At 43.7% G+C, this 19,634-nt stretch overlaps 1 protein-coding gene across 4 annotated transcripts in view; it reads right to left on the bottom strand.

Annotated features, from left to right (window-relative positions):
- The window catches only part of LOC125744780 (HMG box transcription factor BBX), a 41,601-nt gene extending 23,986 nt beyond the window's left edge, over positions 1-17,615 (bottom strand). The window contains exons 1-5 of one of the 4 annotated variants that reach the window (XM_049016986.1): positions 17,486-17,610; positions 16,741-16,800; positions 15,246-15,327; positions 2,098-2,266; positions 1,217-1,477 (exon numbers count right to left, since the gene is read on the bottom strand). In XM_049016986.1, coding sequence (XP_048872943.1) covers positions 1,217-1,477; positions 2,098-2,256 — 420 coding nt within the window. In that variant the 5' untranslated portion in view covers positions 2,257-2,266; positions 15,246-15,327; positions 16,741-16,800; positions 17,486-17,610. Of the gene's footprint in view, positions 1-1,216; positions 1,478-2,097; positions 2,267-15,245; positions 15,345-16,740 lie in introns of all 4 variants that reach the window. The other 3 variants (XM_049016988.1, XM_049016987.1, XM_049016989.1) reach the window with 3 other exon arrangements.
- Between the last annotated feature and the right edge of the window lie 2,019 nt (positions 17,616-19,634).

A 19,634-nucleotide genomic window follows, 5' to 3' on the forward strand; every position in this document is an offset into this window, starting at 1 on the left:
AGCAGGTTTCTTCCAGCTAAGCACCAAATGCAATGCATATATTATATATTGTACGTAAACTATTACTCAATAAATCATCAGATGAACTGGTTGATTACTCGATAAAATATCAGATTACTTGATAGATTAGTCGATTATTGATATCATTGATAATGATAGCCCTATACCAATGTGTGGGGCCCCAACACCTGCCGTAGCCATGATTACCCCTCACCATGGTGACCAGAGGTCTATCTGGGGGGGCTCTGCAGCCTCACCCCCATAATGGGAAAGGGAACCCACAAACGTCAGTCTGACTACAGCGTCTCCAGCAAAGCGAGTGTCACGTGTACATATGTGTGCTCTGCTCTAAAATCCTACAACTGTCATCCGGCCAAGATGAATACAGACACATTAATTACACTTAACGCAGCTATCAGATGTAATGCTAATAATAAACAATTAGCAAAATTTTGTCTCCTAATTAGCCTTATTGAACTAAGATATTCCAATACAACTAAATGAAAAATGTTCAAATTAAGCTTGTTTGTGCTAAACTACAAACACTGCCAACTACAAACCAGTAGATCAGTAGGATAAATCCCCCTTCTTGTATGGAGTTTGCTTCCTAATCCGCAAAACACTCAATTGCATTTCTGGGTGATCCAGAACAATTAGAGATGCATACTCACGTCTCTTTCAAAACCATCAGTAAAACCAAAATTATTATGTAATTATACTGGAGCTAAATTCCATTTAATATTCAACATACAGTGCAGTACATCAGGTATTTAAGTTGTTATTTAAGTTGTTTTGCCTATTGCAATTTTTAGAGGAGTGTACAGCACAGTGTAGGACAGTGTAGTGTAGTACAACACAGTATAGTACAATATTGGGCACTACAGTATAGTACAGCATAGTATATTGTAGTACTGTGTAGTATAGTGCAGTGCAGTACTACAGTACAGTATAAAATAGGGTAACATGGTACAATCTAATGGAGTCTGGTACAGTGTAGTGCTATATAGGGCAGTGCAGCACAGCACAACATAGCGGAGTACAGTGTAGAAGAGTATAGTTGATAGAGGGCAGTGTATAGCAGTCTAACAGAGTATGGCAGACTACAGTATAGTGTATTGTAGTTTGGTAGAGCACAGTATAACTGAGTACAGTACAGTATAGCACAATATTCATGCTAATGCTGCAGGGTGACAGTGTCACGGTGTAGCTGGTTTACCTCCTTGGCCATGTCAGTGTACTTCTGCTTCTCCGTGGGTTCGAGCACAGCCCACCAGTCGGCGAGGATCTTGGTGGCCCCCCGGTTGTCCAGCCGTGGGTGCTCCTGCCTCACCAAGGATCGGTGCCTCTTACAGAAGAGCAGGAAGGCGTTCATGGGCCGCCGGGCACGCTGCTCTGACGACTCCTCCTCCCCTTCCTCCTCCTCCATGGTGCGGCACTCCACATCTTGGGCCGCGTTCTCGCCACACGCCAGTGGTTCCTGGGGGCCCAAGGCCAGGCGGTGAAACAAGCTGCGATCCAGGCTTCCTGGGCTCCACAGGTAGTGCTACTTTTTATTTTCCAAAACACCCAGCGCTAATAAACATTAGTGGCTCCAGCATCTCATATCTCGACTAGAAAATGTGTCTTGTCTTGTCCTGGACATGCAAATACAGCTGAACTGGCCGTACAGCAGATGAGCTAAAATCCTCCGCCCGCAGATTATTATGGGATGTAAAGCTGTACGGCACTAAGTAACCGGCAGCCAATACAAAAGGCTGAGGCAGCAAACTGCATTACAGGGGATACTTACAACGTTATCAGGGAAGAGATATAATGAACGTTCATAATCTGAAATAGCATCGTGCATTTTTTCACCATGTGCCAGCTGACCTCTGGCATACAGCTTCACCCGGGTTGAGTGGAAGTCGAAATCAGCGCAGCGTACAAAGAAATCACGCCTGAGAAACTAACTGGCAGAATCCTTCTCCACTGAGTTTGGAAGACCCACTGACAGGCCTTACTAAAAAGCAGCTACCTACTGGTCGGAGCGGGGGCCACCTACTTCCTGTGAGGAACTTCCCACAGACCGAAGGAGGCCGCCGAGAGGTTCCCACCCACCTTGTCCAGCTCCTCCTCCTCATCCTCCTCCTCCTCCTCAGAGAAGTCCAGGGCCTTCTTGGAGAGCAGCGGGTGCCACTGGAGGCATTTGCGTTTGGGTCGCTTGCCACTGAGCTCCCCCTCCACGGGTGGCTCCTTCCCCCTGCCGCCACCCTTCATGACGCTCACCCTAAAGAGCACAAGTGGGTCAGGGAAACGACAGCCCTCTAAGGAGAAACCCCGCCCACAGGGTCCAGACCGTGCCAGACAAACAACTATCACATCGATTCCTTCACAAGGTTTTAGCTGCTTGAGTAGTGATGCACGACAGTCATGGCTGGTGGATGACAGAGATCCAACATTAATGGATGGTCAGTCTTGGGTCCGACCTGGACGCTGGTATTAGTTAGTCACACTACTGATATGTCATCATGTCGAATGAGTTTTCTCAAAGATTTAGGACGATCTTTAACATAATTACTAGTTTCATTTAGGGTCTAAAATCAGGTTCCCAAGTCAAAAGTTAAAATTATCTAAATGTTTTCTTAAATTTAATCTGGTAGTTGTAGCTGTTTTTATAACACAAACACTTTTTATATTCACACAAACACACACATGATGAAATATGTGATCAACATACCTGGTCAAAGATTAGGTTATTAGTTTAATTAATTTAACTGTTCTAGATCAGTCTTTGTCCAAGCCTTAAACCCAGCACACTCTAGGCAGTATCGACCACCGTAAATCAGGCTTTGATCATCTCTTGCTTGTACATAATGAATTCCAGGCTCCACTGATAGGTATGTTTCCGATCACATGCTCACTTTCTCCCCTCCTCATTGGCTACCAGCTAAGGCAACATATCACGTTCAACACCTTGATGCTGTCATGCAGAGGAGGAGCTCAATCATAAAAAGGAAGAAAATCGAACTTCACACAGCATCAGGGTCAACAGGGTTCTCATCTTCAGGATGACTAAGGGACCTTGTTCAATATCACTATTTATTTTTCTCTGGTTTTCTTTAAAGCTCTTCAGGTCTGAGGCCTACTGCTTTCGGTGCTTCAAAGGTCAGAATCTGGTGCTCGATTTTTCTGTGGATTTCCCACATTTACAATCAATGTGCTGGTTTAAATAAGAAATCTGTCGGCGGCATCCTGCACAGCTCTTAAGGACATGGGCTCATGCTCGTCCCACGAGGGCTGATGCTGTAGCGCCAATGAGAAAAGTACTTAACCCAAATTTTTCCCAGTAAAACACCCAGCTGTATAAATGGGGGAAAAATCAAAGGCTGTCCTAGGGGAGGGGAAACGGGGCCTGACAACAAAAACTGAGAATACACTCTACATGAAAATGCTCACCTGCTGGAGTAGCATTGAACAGTATTAGAATCAGTTTCATTTTGACCAAGTACATGAGCGTGTATCAGGAATTTGGCATGGTATGCCAGTGCAGTTACAAGAATTTAAAAAAGTAAAATATTACTAAACAAGCAATTGATAACGACACTAGATGCAGTACACAATATTATCATACAGAAAATGAATCGATCTGTGAATAAACTGATTCTAAACGAACCTCTTTCATCAGTCTGTTTATGGAATCTGCAGCGCTCTCACATGAAGCTAACGCACAACAATTTAATGTTCTGCTTGAAACAAAAGCGATATAGTTACACTATGAAAATAAGGATTTTTTTTTCCTAAATTATTTCTCCAAAATAATACTGGGCTATGCTATCAGGGAACATGACGGCTAACAGTGTGTTGCCAAACTGTCTCTTTAATCTTAAGAGAGTTCATCTTGGTGTTCAGGCTCTATATAAACGTTCAGGAGGCTGCTGCATAAACAAATTACACGAAACGCTTCGTTTGTGTTTATGTTTACCGGTTTTCCTTTTTTTGTCTTTGGTGTGAATGATGATTTTTGCATAAACCATTCATAGAGTTCCTCTGCACTTCCACCTCTGACAGGCTACAGGCTTCCTGAGATGAGGAAGGAGACAGACCTATATCTCTGTCTCTCACCAACCGCCGTGGGAAACCAGAATACCGAAATCCATGGCCGTTCGCGGGAATGTCCGGATATCCAAGCAGAAAATTCCCCTTTATCAAATTCTTCCCCGGATCACGTGTCTCGGTCGCTCCTGAAGCCCAGATCTCTCCGAAGAGCGTGTTATCGGATTAGCTCATTAGTTCTGAGGCTTCCATGCTCTGTGAACTCTGCTGTAATTGACATATTGAGATGGGGGGGTGGGGACTGACTGCTGGTGAGGGGGGTGGGATCTTAGAGTGCGCTTTGGTATTCTCACTTCTCTCTCTTGCGCCACAGTTTTTGAGTTGTGTGGATGTGGCTACTTGCAGCGGCACCTGGCCACACCCAGTCGCTAACAGGACTGATATCCTGACTGTCCCTATGGAGGACAGAAAAGGCACCCAGCCAAACACAGGCTCAAGGGCTCACCGATCAGCCAAAAGAGACCGGCATCCGTGAACGTGAAGGGATCCATACTAGAGACCTGATTCGGACGTGCATCCATCGCATGGCAAAGCCTCTCCAGAAGGGCAATTCCAGCTGGGGAACAAGCCCTGGAAGCTTCCGGATACCACAGCAGCATAATTACCCGCAAGCACGTCAGCCGTGGACCCATCTATTCATGGTAAACGACCTGAGCCTCTGTCCGTCAAATGCGCAAATCAACCTTGGTGCAATTCCTGGTGAGGTTGGCGGGCCTGGGGAATTCCCCCATCACACCCACCAAGCCTGGGGGGGGGGGGAGCATGAATGGGAGGAAGTGGCTGCGGTAAGTTCCTGGGGGAGCGGCCGGCGACGGGCCGCACACTGTGGCAGACAGAAACTGGCATGGCTTACAGCTTCCAGAAAAGTCCACTTGGGGTATAGAGGAACTGAGACAGTATGTGGCTCCAGCCAGGCAATTAGGTGAAAGGGGGACCTATGTGGACACGCCCTGTCAGCCCTGCCTGCACAACTCTGCTAGCCAGTACTAGCGTAGCCAATACGGAAACATCCATTACTTTCCACAATACAGACGGTCCAGCTTTTGCGGGGCTTGTGTTCGAGCACGTGATCATTTCCTAAAAGGAGAAAAAGCTATCACACCACCTCCTGCCCTCAGTGCCGCTGGCAACTGCAGCCAAGAGGAGAACCTACGACCTTCAGGGTGCTCTGGGCCAGACGTGCTAGACACAGAAACTTGGTACCAGAACACAATAAAGTCAAAAGGTGAGGCATGGGTTTTACAAGTAGCCAGCAGACACAAGCCCTTTAGAATATCAGAAACATAAGCATCTAAATTCACTTTTAGTAATTTTTATCATTAATGTGGCTTAATGGTAATGATAACATATTAAAGTACAGTAACAGAAAAAGGTCCAAAGTCAGACAGAACCAAGCAAAACCACGTGACCCCCATTAAAAATGAGAGAGAGAGAGAGAGAGAGAGAGAGGGAGAGAAGGAGCTCAGGCAAAGCGTTTATTACTATCTGCTGCCCTCTTGCTGTTAAATCTGTGTGACATCAACTACCAGGACCCAATTCACCCCCCCCCCCCGCCCCCCACATACACACACACAGTTTAGGGAGACATTTTTGTTTACAAGGGAACCATCTAGCTGTATGCTTAGAACGGGTCAGAAGGTGGCGCTGGCGAGACAGACAGAAGGAACGGTCCCAAATTACAGCTGGGGGTGGTGCTGAGATGGCATCCCCCTCACCCCGACTGAAGCTTCGCCGAGTTACTCTGCTATCAAAGAATTCCGCAGATTGTACAAGGCATCACACCCCTGACCATATTTGGCAATTGCTCTACAGAAAACCTCAGTGATTGGCCACCCATTCTTAAAATGAAATTAATATTCATGGGAGTTAGTGAGGATAAACACACACATACACAGACACACATACAAGCATGTATTAAATATTAAGCCAAAATGTTTACTACCTCAGTAATAATTACAGCACGTTTCTGCCAGTGAAAGAACATGATGTTTAGAAATGTAGCAGAGGTCCGCCACTGAAGATCAGACACAGATCAACACACAGATCCTGTGGGAATATTTTTATGTAAACGGTAAATAAGAACACATCGGTGGAGTGAGGTGAAGATGTGTACAAGGACAGACCAACGACCCTTAGACAAATTCGCTCACCAATATTTCATAATTGGATTCAGTCCATTTTTCACCTGTCGGCCTGAGACGTTCAGCTTGTGGAGGAGCGGAGTGTGAACCTTGTGGTGGAGAATGCGTGTTATTGCTTTTCGAGGGAATTATATATCCACTGGATCCATTTCCTGTATATATGCTGTCAGGGCTTAGCATCGTGACCCAGACGGCATGCTCTAATGGTGTTAGCCAGAGTATTTCTGGGGATCCGAACCCTTAATGCCTCATTTTAAGCCCTGAGTTTGCTCATGACTTGCATGGAAAACTTGCATGTTTTACACAGATGATCCACACTGGTGTTTATTTTAGCCAAACGTGGTCAGCAGCAGCAGTACAACACGCTGTGCCTGGGAGGGCGTGGACCCCATCTCCGTTATTTATTTACAATTACATTTATTTAGCATTTTGTTATGTATCCAAAGTTATGTACACGTGAGGAAGTATGGTCACCCAGAGCCTTGCTCGAAGGCTCAACGGTGAAATCCACCTGCTAACTGCAGGATTTGAATCCGCAACATTCCAATCATGGACACCGAGTCCTAACTCTCTAAGCCACAAGCACCACCCCAATTATTATTGAGCAGGCACATGTTTTACACAAGCACCGTACAAACACTTTATACAGCTGAACGAATATCTTGCTCAGCAGCATAAAAAGCATGATCGTTTCTAGCGCACAGACCAACACGTTCCACAATGCAAGATGCCATCTTTAACCCTCTGCTGGCCGAAAGGAATTACTGCAATTTGCTGCCCCAAGTATCCATCCATCCATCCATCCATCCATCCATCCATCCATCCACCGATCCATTTTCCAAACCGCTTATCCTACTGGGTCGCGGGGGGTCCGGAGCCTATCCCGGAAGCAATGGGCATGAGGCAGGGAACAACCCAGGATGGGGGGGCCAGCCCATCGGTGGGCACACTCGCACACCATTCACTCACGCATGCATTCCTACGGGCAATTTAGAAATTCCAATTAGCCTCAGCATGTTTTTGGACTGTGGGGGGAAACCGGAGTACCCGGAGGAAACCCCACGACGACATGAGGAGAACATGCAAACTCCACACACATGTGACCCAGGTGGAGACTTGAACCTGGGTCCCAGACATGTGAGGCAACAGTGCTAACCAGTGCAGCCCCAAGTATCAAAACACCATTTTATTAAATTAATCTGTGATTAGGTTTGGATCTGGTGGAAATCAATCAAAGATAAAGAAAAGAGAAACATGACTGCATGTAAGTACGATACTTATAATTCACTGGTACTTACTGGATATCAATATGCATCAAGAGCTGATTGGTTGAATTTCCCCCTAAATATTAGGAGATTTATCTGACAGTTAGGTGAACCCGCCTACCAAAGGTTTTTTACTTCCCATTAATGGACTGGTGGGCGATGTTTTTCCCGTGGAAGTGAACACTAGATGCTACAGCTAGCCAGGACGAGGCTTGAGGGGTGGACATGACTACTTACTATAAACTAAGATGAAAAGCTCATCCAGGAGGACTTGCAGCTCATACCTACATCTGTTAAACCATTTTCACAGCTAATTAAATAACCGCTTAATTAGGCAGCAGCTCGTTCTTACTGGAGCATTCAAGGTAAAGTTACGCAAGCTGCCGACAGCAGAGACGCCCACCTGAGTCGCAGACCCTTCAGGCTAGCTGCCTCCTTCCACTGTCTTCTCACTTTTCATACTCCTGTTTTCTTGCATGTCAAGGACTCCACATGAATAGTGTGCGATACTGAAATGTTAGCAGCCTTAAATTTTAGCCACCTTAAATGTTATCCAGCCACCTTAAATTTTTGTCACCTTAAATGTAGGGCGGCAGCCACCGATTATTTTAGTAATCGAGCGTTCGATATTCTATCGATTATTATCGGTTAATCGAGTAATCAACTAAGAAATACTTTTGTCTCATGAAAGAGCAGTAGTATCTAAAAGAGGAAAAAGTCATGTCCCATTCACACATCCCATGCACGTCAGGGACAAAGAGTGGGGGTAATAAGGGTAAAAAAATGGACAAACATACTTTTTTTTATCTTATTTCAATGATATTCTAAGTAATTCAACATGAAGGAGACAAAATAATGTGGGAAAAAAACACTTTTTGTTCGAGCACCGTTTACAAATGCAGTACTTAAAAAGCGCACGTGAAAATACTCTTTACTGCTGCACTATTTTTTTTTTTGGAAAATAAATTATCACAAAATAATTTAAGCTATTTTGCCATAAATTTGGCAGTAAATTCAATGAACCATGTGACTCAAGGTGAGCTCTAAACTGATATTTTAATCAGGTATATTAACATGGCAGCAGTGCAGCAAATTGTAATGATGAAGCCGCTGATAATCAGAACAACTTAATATGTAATGGCAATAGTACCATGTCAATAGTAATTAACAAAATCATCAGTGAAATGGGAATGTTAGCCTCCATCGCTGGCGATGCTACGTTCGGTCATGACTAAAAATTATGAGAAACATTAACAGCTAATGCTGAACACATAAAAACTAAATGTTTAGTATATTAATGACAGCTCATGTATTAATGTAAAAAAAAAAAAAAGCGTTATTTTAATCAACATCCCGTGTAAAGTGCTTGGTAAGCCATGGAAATGAATGTGATTCTAAACTGTGAATGTCAATGTTCGGAACTATTCACCGTCCCCATGACCTGGAAGTTTGCTGGAAATTCCTCCGCCTTTTTTATAATGGGAGTGTCGCCACTCAGTTTTTTATACTGCTCTGCTACATGCAATGCAGAATAAGCACACTGTGCGACAGTAATAATCCTCCGTGTGAAACATGGTGATCACTGAGAAGTACACAGTTGTGTGGATTAAATAAAGTGTCGAAACAAAGAATTTGCATTAAGGATTTTTTTGTGATGGAGTTCGATGAATTGTTGCAGCCCTACTTAAATGTTATCTAGCCGCCTTCCATTTTAACCACCTTAAATGTTATCTGGTCACCTTAAATGTTACCTAGCTGCCTTAAATTTTAGCCACCTTAAATTTCAGTGCCTTAAATGTTAGCTTGCCAAGGACTACATATTGGAGAAATCCATACATTTATTCCAGTTGACACCAGGTTAATATAAATGCCACTGGATTTTAGCAGTATAATACTGCAAAATCCCATATGAGAGAGAAGAGCGGGACTCTTTGTGGGGGTTTAAACCAGACAGGATCCCGTGAGTGTACATTAATATGAAAGCCTATATCGATATATTATTAGCTAATCATAACATTTGATTAATAAATATATGGTTAAATCCAGTCTCGACTTAACGTACTACAGTGTGATAATGATTAGATAATAGGTGACTTCAGTCTGGGAAAATCCACATCACCTACTTAAAATGAAGGTATGAAAATTAAAGGCACTTCCTGCGGTTTACCAGGCGAACATGAAGAACTACAATCTTTGGGTCTAGTACTGAGAATAAACAAAAAGCCCAGAGGCTGGAATGTCAAAAACACAGCACCGTACCAAGCACAACTTATAAATGTTATTACTTCTAGGTTACTTTAATTTGACTAACATGTAGTTCTGATACCAACCACTAGCTGGTGAAGAGGGCGGTTAAGGTAACTTTAACCTCAGCATCTAGTCGTCCTACTTGTATGTTATTGTATATGACATGCAGGATGTATATATTGTATGCATGTGTGTTACCTGTCCTCACTATTCTGTAATTTGTCATTTGCTATTTATTGTTCTTTATCGTTATTCAATATGTTCAATATGTTATTCAAATTTTCAGGGAGGTACACAAGCAAATATTTCATTGTAGGAGAGCCTGGGGAGAATCGCTGAATTGTTTCATTTTCATTTTTATAACATGGAGCAAGAATGAAAGCAAAAATAAAATTTTTGCTTTCCATTGTTGAAGTAAAATTGTATTAGTTCATTAAACATCAGCAGTGTTTTTAGGGGACGCCAAGTTATGGAGGACGACTACTGTATTCTTTCGAATCAGTCTCCCAACTTGTACAAATGACAATAAAGCTGTCAAAATCATCGATTTTAACTAACAGATGGTAACCATTAGGCAAGAGTCCCTTGCTTGGGCATTACAGCAAGTCAACTAAGGTATGCTGGTCAGTTCACTAACCAAGCAGGGACGGAGAGGGTGAGTGAAAAGGAGCCATGTGGGGAAATGTGGCTGATCTTAAGCAGTTTTAGGGATGAGTACCGCGTTCATTTAAAGAAGCACAAATAACAGCCTCTGACTGCAAGCCCTGGATTTTTATGCATTTAATTATATCTTATTTGGCAGCCAAATAAAGTGTTTTTATTTATGTGCTAGTTTTAAGAGAGGTTAATTCGACTGTAAGAGCACAAGTGTTTAACGGTACTCTAGGAAGGCAAGGTGAGCCAAAATAATCCAGGAGGGGTTCATCTTCAAGTATGAATGCATGCGGAATTTGAGTTCCTTTGAAACCATTTCTCAGCCACCACCTTCTACATACCAAATTCCCATAAAAATACTTCTTCAGAAGCAATCAGAGGGCTTCCATCTCCTAAATGGACCACGGCTTCAATCTGTACGGAGGTCAGGGTTAAATGCCATCAGGTTTTAATCAAGTGCCATGTTATCTCAAATGACCTCAGTGAGTCTGTTCCTCAGGTTAAGTGGGACGTCCATCATGGCCATTGATCTTTTTAGATGGGGCAGTCGCTCCAGCGCCACCCCTACTGGACAGAATTGACCTGCAGTACAAACCAAGCCCAGCCCTGTCACCCTTCTGTTCTTTAGCAAATGCAAATAGGATCATATATCCACCATTTATTTACACGTCCCCACAGACATTGCAAAAAAAAAAAAAATCATAACACTCATTTTAAGATCAGTTGCCGCGGTTCTGCAGGTGGGTGTTTTCTCAAGTCCCCAGTGTGGCCAGCTTAGCATGCTCCCTGATGAAAGGGCAGCTAGCACATCACTGGCACGCAAATCAACACCCATCTAACCTCTCTACGATCTTCATGCCACTCAGGTCTTCCATAATGAGCTGGGAATAGCTAACCAGCACAACCAGCGAAAACCTCTGATGAGGCTTGTCAGAGAACCTAAGTAACACCAGTTATCATTAGACATTGCTTGCATTAAAAATGTATATGTTTTGTTCACTTTTATTAGCAGGGTTAAAGACTTACTGAAATCGGATTGCCGTTAGACGCAATCGAATCTCAACAGCGATCAAAACATGTCAGTGCTCTTACTGACCTGAACCTCTGGGTTCACGCACTACATCAGTTACTGCAATTTCGTATCATTTACGCAAGCGTGGATGAAAATGTAGTTCGAGCATGAGCACGTCCCCTTCAAAGTTTCAGCGAACATATTAGTGACTAACATATTAGCGTCTAACATATTAGCCACCCTTTCACGTGACCCCCCACCTCCCCAAAAACTGAAAACAAGAATTAAAAACCTACAAGTCACAGACAAGTTTCTAACTGATGGAAGAAAAAAAGGTTCATTTTGATTCAGCTGTCAACAACCAAAGAAAGTCAACTGTCAACGACTCATAGAAGTCGAAGACCAACTGAAGTTAAGCTATGTTAGGAAGACCGGTGCTCAACTATCAATGAAGACTCAAACTCCCAAGAAACCAAAACTGAATCAAAAATTACAAGGAAGCACCTACTCATAAAAACACTCCCAGTCTTCAAACTTTAGCCTTGAAGGGTTGAAGGGGAAGTTATTAGCAATAGACTGGCTACTTGCTACAGTAACAACAGCAATGTATAGTCATAGGAAAAACGAGGTCACAATCTTATGGCACATACAGTGTCCCGCACGCTTTTAGAAATAGAGTATCCTACCTCACAGAAACACAACAGAGGCAGGGGAGGGGTTACATTCCATAAACAGATGTCTTTAAGTGCATAAAAAGCCAATATGTTTACAGTTAAAATGCAATATAAATAAATGACCAATGGAAGTCAAGCTATGTCAGAAAGACCAGATATACAACATTTCTAAATGTATATCTGACAGCAACATAACATGAGGAAGCTCTACCTACATCAAAGAAGTGGCAACAAAGACAGCGACAAGGTGACAAAATAGCCAACTAAACCAACAAAAAGGACTAATTGTTTAATAACCCACATGCATTCAATTAAAGAGAAAAATCGAAGTCTTTAACGGAAAGAATGCCTCAATTACCAGAAATTATATAAGCTATGTGATTGGGGGGTGTAGACTAATTTCGGGCCACCTTCTCCAGTAGAAATGTCTACTGAAATTCCAGAAATGTTAAAATTTTAAATAATAAGAGAGAATTGAAAAACGAAAGAATAAAATAAGGAAAAGTCATCCAAATACTTATATATGACTAGATATCTTGCGGCCTAACAAACTACAATAAAAATAATCATATGACATATAAGCTGCTGAATTTAATCATTTATGTATCAGCTTTTTTGGATGTCCTGCATTAAACCCATGAATCCTTACCAAGAAAATGTGATGCAACCATCACCCCAACGGGCATCTGCAACGCTGTAAAAGGGTGACTTTCACACAATAACAACGCTGACACTTCATGTCCAGTAGCTTAGTGTTCAAACCCCATCAGCCTAAGTTGAGACCATTCTGTCTAATGACACCAAAATGGGGGACGGTGTATGACTTGTGGGTTAGGACTCTGTGCCCATGATCAGAAGGGCACTGGTTCAAATCCTGGGGCCCGCAGATTAATGATGGTGCAGGGGCCTTCAGCAAGGCTCTTAAACCCCTGACAGCTTCGGGGATGCTGCATGCCGGCTGACCTCGCGCTCGGACCCCAAGCTTTGCTCTCACCGGTATGTATGTGAATATCTAAATGGACAGCAACAGGGCTTATGTGAAAAGGAGCGTCCCAATGTTCAAATGGCGAGTGAAGCACAATTCCATTATTTCTTTCGAAAAGCTCTTCTAGGCCGGCACCACTATTCCTAATTATCGACTACATCTCACCTTTCCAAGCAAAGCCTTCTACTTCCTAGATCTGGATGAGCCCGTGACACCCGTCCTGTTGGCCAGGGTAGGGAGTCCCACATAAGCCTTGCCAAAAATTCAGTTCATTCATTGAGCTCCCCCCCCCCCCCCCACATCTCCATAACACAAAACACCATCTCCAGTCGGAGCGTCATAATCCAAGGTCCCGAAGATAAACCGTCACCAGACCGAGCAACAACAATTCATCTCTCTCTGGAGCCAGAAAAATCACACAAGCATAGATGCCAGAACCTGTAACGGCACTGAAGAGGAAATCCACCGTCGTTCCTCAAGTACCCCGGTGGTCATGACAAAGAAATACTCCATTTTTTTTGCTTAGATGAGTTATCCTCACATCCCCTTTCCTAACATTCGGAGCAGTCTGCAGTTCCTTACAATGATCTTGCAAGGTAGACTCGCTCATCGGGTGAACCAGCCTGCCTTTATGGAGAACCAAAGACTCTGGGAAACCAGGGCAAAGCAACCTACAGAGCTTTGTGGGGACTACTTATTTTCTCAAGTTGGTGAAGACTTTAAGATGCCTGAAGCCGTGCAATCGCAAAAGATTCACAAAACACCAGTTAGATTTTAAAGTTCTTAAGAATACTGATGTTTCCAAGTAAACAAGCTCAAATGTTGACAGATTTTAAACTTCTAGTTAAAAAACTGCAACAGTGACTGCCTGATGGCAGTGGAAGGTGACATTTTTTGAAAGAATTAAACATACAGTGTTTTTGCCATTCAAAGTGCATAAAGGAAATGGCAGTGAAAAAACTTTGTTTTGGGTGGTATTCAAAAAACACAGTATTCACAACAACACTGATCATTTTAAAACCAACAAAGGAGATCAGAATTACTGCCTTATACATATCAATTGTAACGCAATGCTTTATCAAATCTGACCCATACACAACAAGATCATGCACCCTGCATGATATTAAAAAAACAGCAATCATCCATCCATCCATCCATTTTCCAAACCGCTTATCCTACTTGGTCGCAGGGGGTCCGGAGCCTATCCTGGAAGCAATGGGCACGAGGCAGGGAACAACCCAGGATGGGGGACCAGCCCATTGCAGGGCACACTCACACACACATGCACACCTACGGGCAATTTAGCAACTCCAACTAGCCTCAGCATGTTTTTGGGCTGTGGGGGGAAACCGGAGTACCCGGAGGAAACCCCACGACGACATGAGGAGAACATGCAAACTCCACACACGTGACCCAAGCGGAGACTCGAACCCAGGTCCCAGAGGTGTGAGGCAACAGTACTAACCACTGCACCACCATGCCGCCCCAAAAGCAATCATATTCAGAATATATTAATTATCTCACTTTCTAAAATAGTGAATTCTGATCATCACAATGATTAAAGTTCTGACCGCCATGTATTTATTTACATGTTAGCCATAAACTTAAAAGCTAAATTTTCTAACCACTTTGTTGCAGGTCATACCCCTGGCTTCATAATTTCATAAATCAACAGGGTCTTTCATTTCCAAAACTGCGCATATTCCTGTTATTATGATGATGAGGGTAAGCCCTGGGAAATCACCCTAAATAACAGCTTTAATTCATCGATACTGAACCGGCCTACATATGAAACAAAACGGTATAACAACGTCTATGCATTATGCCTAAATCACAGGTTCCAATTATGTTTTCATAGGCTACCGACTGCAAATGAGATGCAAATTGATTTTTCAATTTCCAGTTGATCTCAAATTTATGGACGACCTAGAGACATCGTTTTACATGAATGGGGGTTAATCTGGATTTCGTGGATTCTGACAGGCAGATCAACAGAAGAACGTCATCCCTGTATCTTTCGTCGATGCATACATAGCTAATCAATAAAATGCATGACATAACTGGGCAAAAAAAAAACTAGACCCATGTGGCTCTTGTAAAACGGAAGATGCTGGATATGTTATGAATCAACAAAAAAGACAGAAAAAACGTGAAATGAACTGAAGGCGTACTTACTTAGGTACGGAAAATGGAAATACTGTATCTGAAAGATGAAGATGAGTCTGTCAGTCAGGCTTTGTCATGCGATGGTGATGACCTATAAAATACAAAACACTGCGTCCTCAGTGAAGATACATCTTAATTTCCCGATTCCATTTCACTGCCCCGATTTATCAAAACCCTCGTCGCGATCGGCGAAATTCACTGGCGTTCCTTTAACTTTATAACATACGTGCGATAGCTAAACCCACAAGCAAACTATGGTGGGCGCATCATCCCCCCCCCTCTCGTTCACTAGTTAAGTGTAAAGTTGACCGTCTGTAATCGCAGCACCGACACCACGACATAATGACACGCGTGACCGGAAAATAGATACAACGTATATATTACATCAAAATGTCAGGTGCAGTTTGACTGGTAGGAGATGATCACTAATTGCAGCGGTTTGCAGGTAGGACCGGACTAGTGCTGCCTTGGCAAACCGGAGGTGCTCTTTTCTTTCCACGCTGTCGAGAGAAGTAGCAAAACGAGGCGATAATTCACCAACGCGTCGCCCCCACCCTAAAGGCCCCCTTTAAGGGGGGATTATTCCCTTCATCGGAAGGTCCCCGATCGTCTCCCATCGGAGGCTATCTTAATTTTAAGTGCAAAACGACGATCTGGGGGTCTGACAAGACAGACAGGGCGAAAGAGAGTCCATCTTGCTTTGGGGAAAATGAAGTATAAATCTCACTCCTGTCAAAAAGTCCGCGGACGGCATTTTTCTTCTCCGCGTCGGAAAAGGTGGGCAGATCAGCCCCCCTCGTTACTTAAAGTCGGGGTCATCGCTGCAGACGGTTCGGGAGACGCGGTCTACCTGGCCCGATCCGGGCTCCGCGACCGGTTGTATGGGATCAAAGTAGCTAAGCTAGCCCCGCTGGCCTCCTGATGCGAGTCGCCGTAGCCCCCGTGTCATTAGCAGGACGTGCAATGGGATTTTCTCTCCCTAAAGCTCCCGAGGACACTTTGTATCCGACTTTTACTATTTTTTCCCCTTTTTTCTCTCTCCCCCTACCTCTACTAATTGAAGTCGATTTCTGTTACAAAATAACCATGGCAGGAGGAGGACTGGGGGGGGGGGGAAGTGCCCGCGCCGCTTCTGAGCGATCGGCTTCTCTCTTTGCCTGTGTCGTACATATTGTCTCTACATTTTGCATCGTCAGTTTTTAACCCCCAGCGCTAAGTAAAGACGAGTGTCCTAAGCGATGGGGAGGTGGGTTTTTTGCTTCTTTTTCGTGCAAATGACCGCCGATCGAGGATGGAAAAGCATAATAAGAAATAATCCCAGATTAATAGGAAAGGCAGCGATCGCGCCCGTTCGTAGCTGCCAGCGACGGGTACAATTCAAGTGGGCACGATTTTTACGCCGGATGACCGGGTGCTGCTCGCCAAAAGGCACCCGGGTCTCATCGAGGGATGAAATATCTACAAGTTTTCTGTCATGACGGCGCTTGGATGTCAGCAAACTTACCCGTGAAAGGCAGCCGAAGCGCCAGGGCCTTGTCATTCCAGCCGCCGATGCACCTTTAAACTTATTGACACATCGTAACAGTTCAAGCTTTTGCTACAATAACACAAATAGCAGCCAGGCACCTCCGTGCACTTTTTCTCTCTCGCTTTTCTTTTTTCCTCTTCTTTCCCCTGCCCGGATGAACGCAGCCTCCTGCGTTAAAGCGCAACACCGCAGAGCTCAAGTCGCCCAAGTAAAACTAGGAAACGCGGCGTCCGTCCACAGAAATAAGGCACTTGTTCAATTGAAATCGACTGTCGTACTTTCGTTTTCCTCGAACAATTTTCTCTGCTTGTTTTTTTCTGTCCTCCTCCCCCCCTCCGATCGCTCAAGTGTTTTCTCTCTCTCTCCTCTCTCTCTCTCCCCCCCTCTCTCTCCCTCTTTCTCTATGCTCTTGTGCAGTATGTGGATGTTCATAGCTTGGTACTGACTGGCCTAGCCGTGTAATATCATCCCCTCTTTATGCACGTATCTGCTGCAAACTTTTTTTCTTTTTTTTGATCTGCAGTTTGTTTTGGGGGGCCGGGAGGAAAAAAGACACTTCGAGAGTGACACCAAACTGGGTGATCAAACTGATGACTCTGACCACTATCTTGCTTGTCGTGTGTGACTACTTAATATAGCTTCCTGGGTGTTGTGTTAGTAAAGGTTCGGGTAAGTAGAAAATAAAAGTGCACCAGTACAAGTATGCCAGGACAGTACTTACCAGCGACAGCTCACCCGGTGGAAATATTTGTAAAGTAACAGAAGTGGTGCTCTCGGAAGCCGTTGTCCACCTATCTCACCCTCGCCCAGTGTGTTTCTCTGAACAGTTTTTGTAACATACAGTACTGTACATGCACTGAGTGAAAATATATATTTTTTTCATGTAAGGCTGCTTGTGATTGGACGCCGGCGTGAAAGACAGCCCGGATCAGCCACACAGGTAGCCTTTTACAGTCCAACGGCGCTGAGAGACAGTGAGATTAATGTAACATCTTCATAATGTTATGGACATGTACGCTTACCCTGCACAACAGAGCAGGTAAGGGGAAGTACGAGCGAAATGCTCACTGAACTAATTAGTGGCGGCAGGACGGTGAAATGGAGGACGATTTGCCGCGTCTCCAGTCACACATAAGCGGTTCCCCCAAGCCTAACTGCGAAAGAATCAACGGCAACAGACATTACATGTTCATATTATCGTAAGATATCGAGCTACGTCCTGCCAAGTTAACCGTCCAGACTGAGCGCTAGGATTCATTTACGAGGTATGTGACGTCTGAAGATGTATGTGCACAAAACTCGTATAAAGACACAAATCTCCACTGTTATGCACTTTTTTCTTCCCTGACGGTCGGAGAGGTTGTCCCTTTTCCCCCCGCAGTTAAACACTAGCCCCCCCCCCCCCCCCCACCACGATTCACAAGATCTGAATCAAAGGTTTTGGAGACACGGTTCGATGTATTAATTTTGGTCGGTAATGAGAGTAAAACGGGGCGATGACGCACTTAATCGCCTTGCTCTGCTTGGTGGCGGATTGGCGATCGTGCGAAGTTGCATGGCCTCTGCTGCCATTATAATGGCTCGCCGTGTGTAATTACACTGCCGGACACTATCTTTTGTTGGCTATAAAAATTAAAGATGCAAAAAGCATTTAAGGTACGGACTCCGAGCATAACCTCGGACTCAGTCGCGACATATAAAGAGAAAAATATTTCCAAACCCGAAAACGTGCCGTAACAAGAGCAGTTTGTCATACTTCATCTATCTTCGAGGCTGTCTCAGCAACGTCAATCGGCTCCAAAAAGCCGTGGCCTACTGTTCTGCTCACACGATCTACCCCGTGGTAAGAGTTTTATAACTTTCGTCAAAAAATTACGTAAGTAATGAAATAAAGGCGTAATTATTTTAAATGCAGTTATCACTGTTATTGAAAGCATGGATGTCGGGTGCCTATGAATATAGAAATCTATGTTGCACAGTATAACTGGGGGGGAGGGGGGTCTTGTAGATTCACGGTCGGGAAAAACCTGAATGCACAGAACATATCTGAAAATCACTCGGCACAATGGCCAGTGTTTAGATAAGTGTCACATGATTGTCCTGCGTAAATTAACCATTTCCCAGCAATTCTTGTCATTAAGTTGCATTTCAAAGGTTTAATACTGAATCTGCAGAAATATTTTATACGTCATTCATTTATGCGATATAAAAATAATCATGTCATGTTTCAATGTAACAGTATCATATAATCTTAACATGCTCCACTTATGTTCTCACCAGCAAGATTCCGTTTTCCTGAAATGCAGAATCATCAAGGTGCTTGTTTCTTAATTGTTTCAATATCTTTCCTTTTAGGTTCCTTTGATGGTGCCCTAACCTTGCCAGTTCTGAATTTCTGTTGGTCTGGAGCTGTAAAAGCTCTGAACTGGTATAGATCAGTGTTGGTAGCAGTGTTACTATCCAGTCTATTAAAATGTCTTGAAAATAAGCTATTAGCTGCCACCATAAGCTCTAGAGATCTTTATGGTGCTGTACAAGTGTTTTACTGCGTAATAAATGACGTAGAAATGGAGTGGACTTAACAGAATCTGCCGTGAACTGTGTCTTTGATTGACACATCAATAAAGGCATTTCTGGACTCTAAAGTTGAAAAATAGATATTTGGCGTTTGATTTTGCAGTCTTTTTTGACTTCTAGCTGAAAACTAGAACAAAACGTAATTGATGAGACACCGAGGACCTGAAATGAAGTTTTAAGATTACTTACATGATGCGATTCAGTGGAGATGCACAAACCCCCAGATAGAATTTTATTTTTGAAATCGGAGTAATGTGCCTTTTAGAGTGGGTTGCCAGCTGTTAGCCAAGATT

This window comes from Brienomyrus brachyistius, chromosome 6 (assembly GCF_023856365.1).
Source record: "Brienomyrus brachyistius isolate T26 chromosome 6, BBRACH_0.4, whole genome shotgun sequence".
NCBI classification, from domain to species: Eukaryota; Metazoa; Chordata; class Actinopteri; order Osteoglossiformes; family Mormyridae; genus Brienomyrus; species Brienomyrus brachyistius.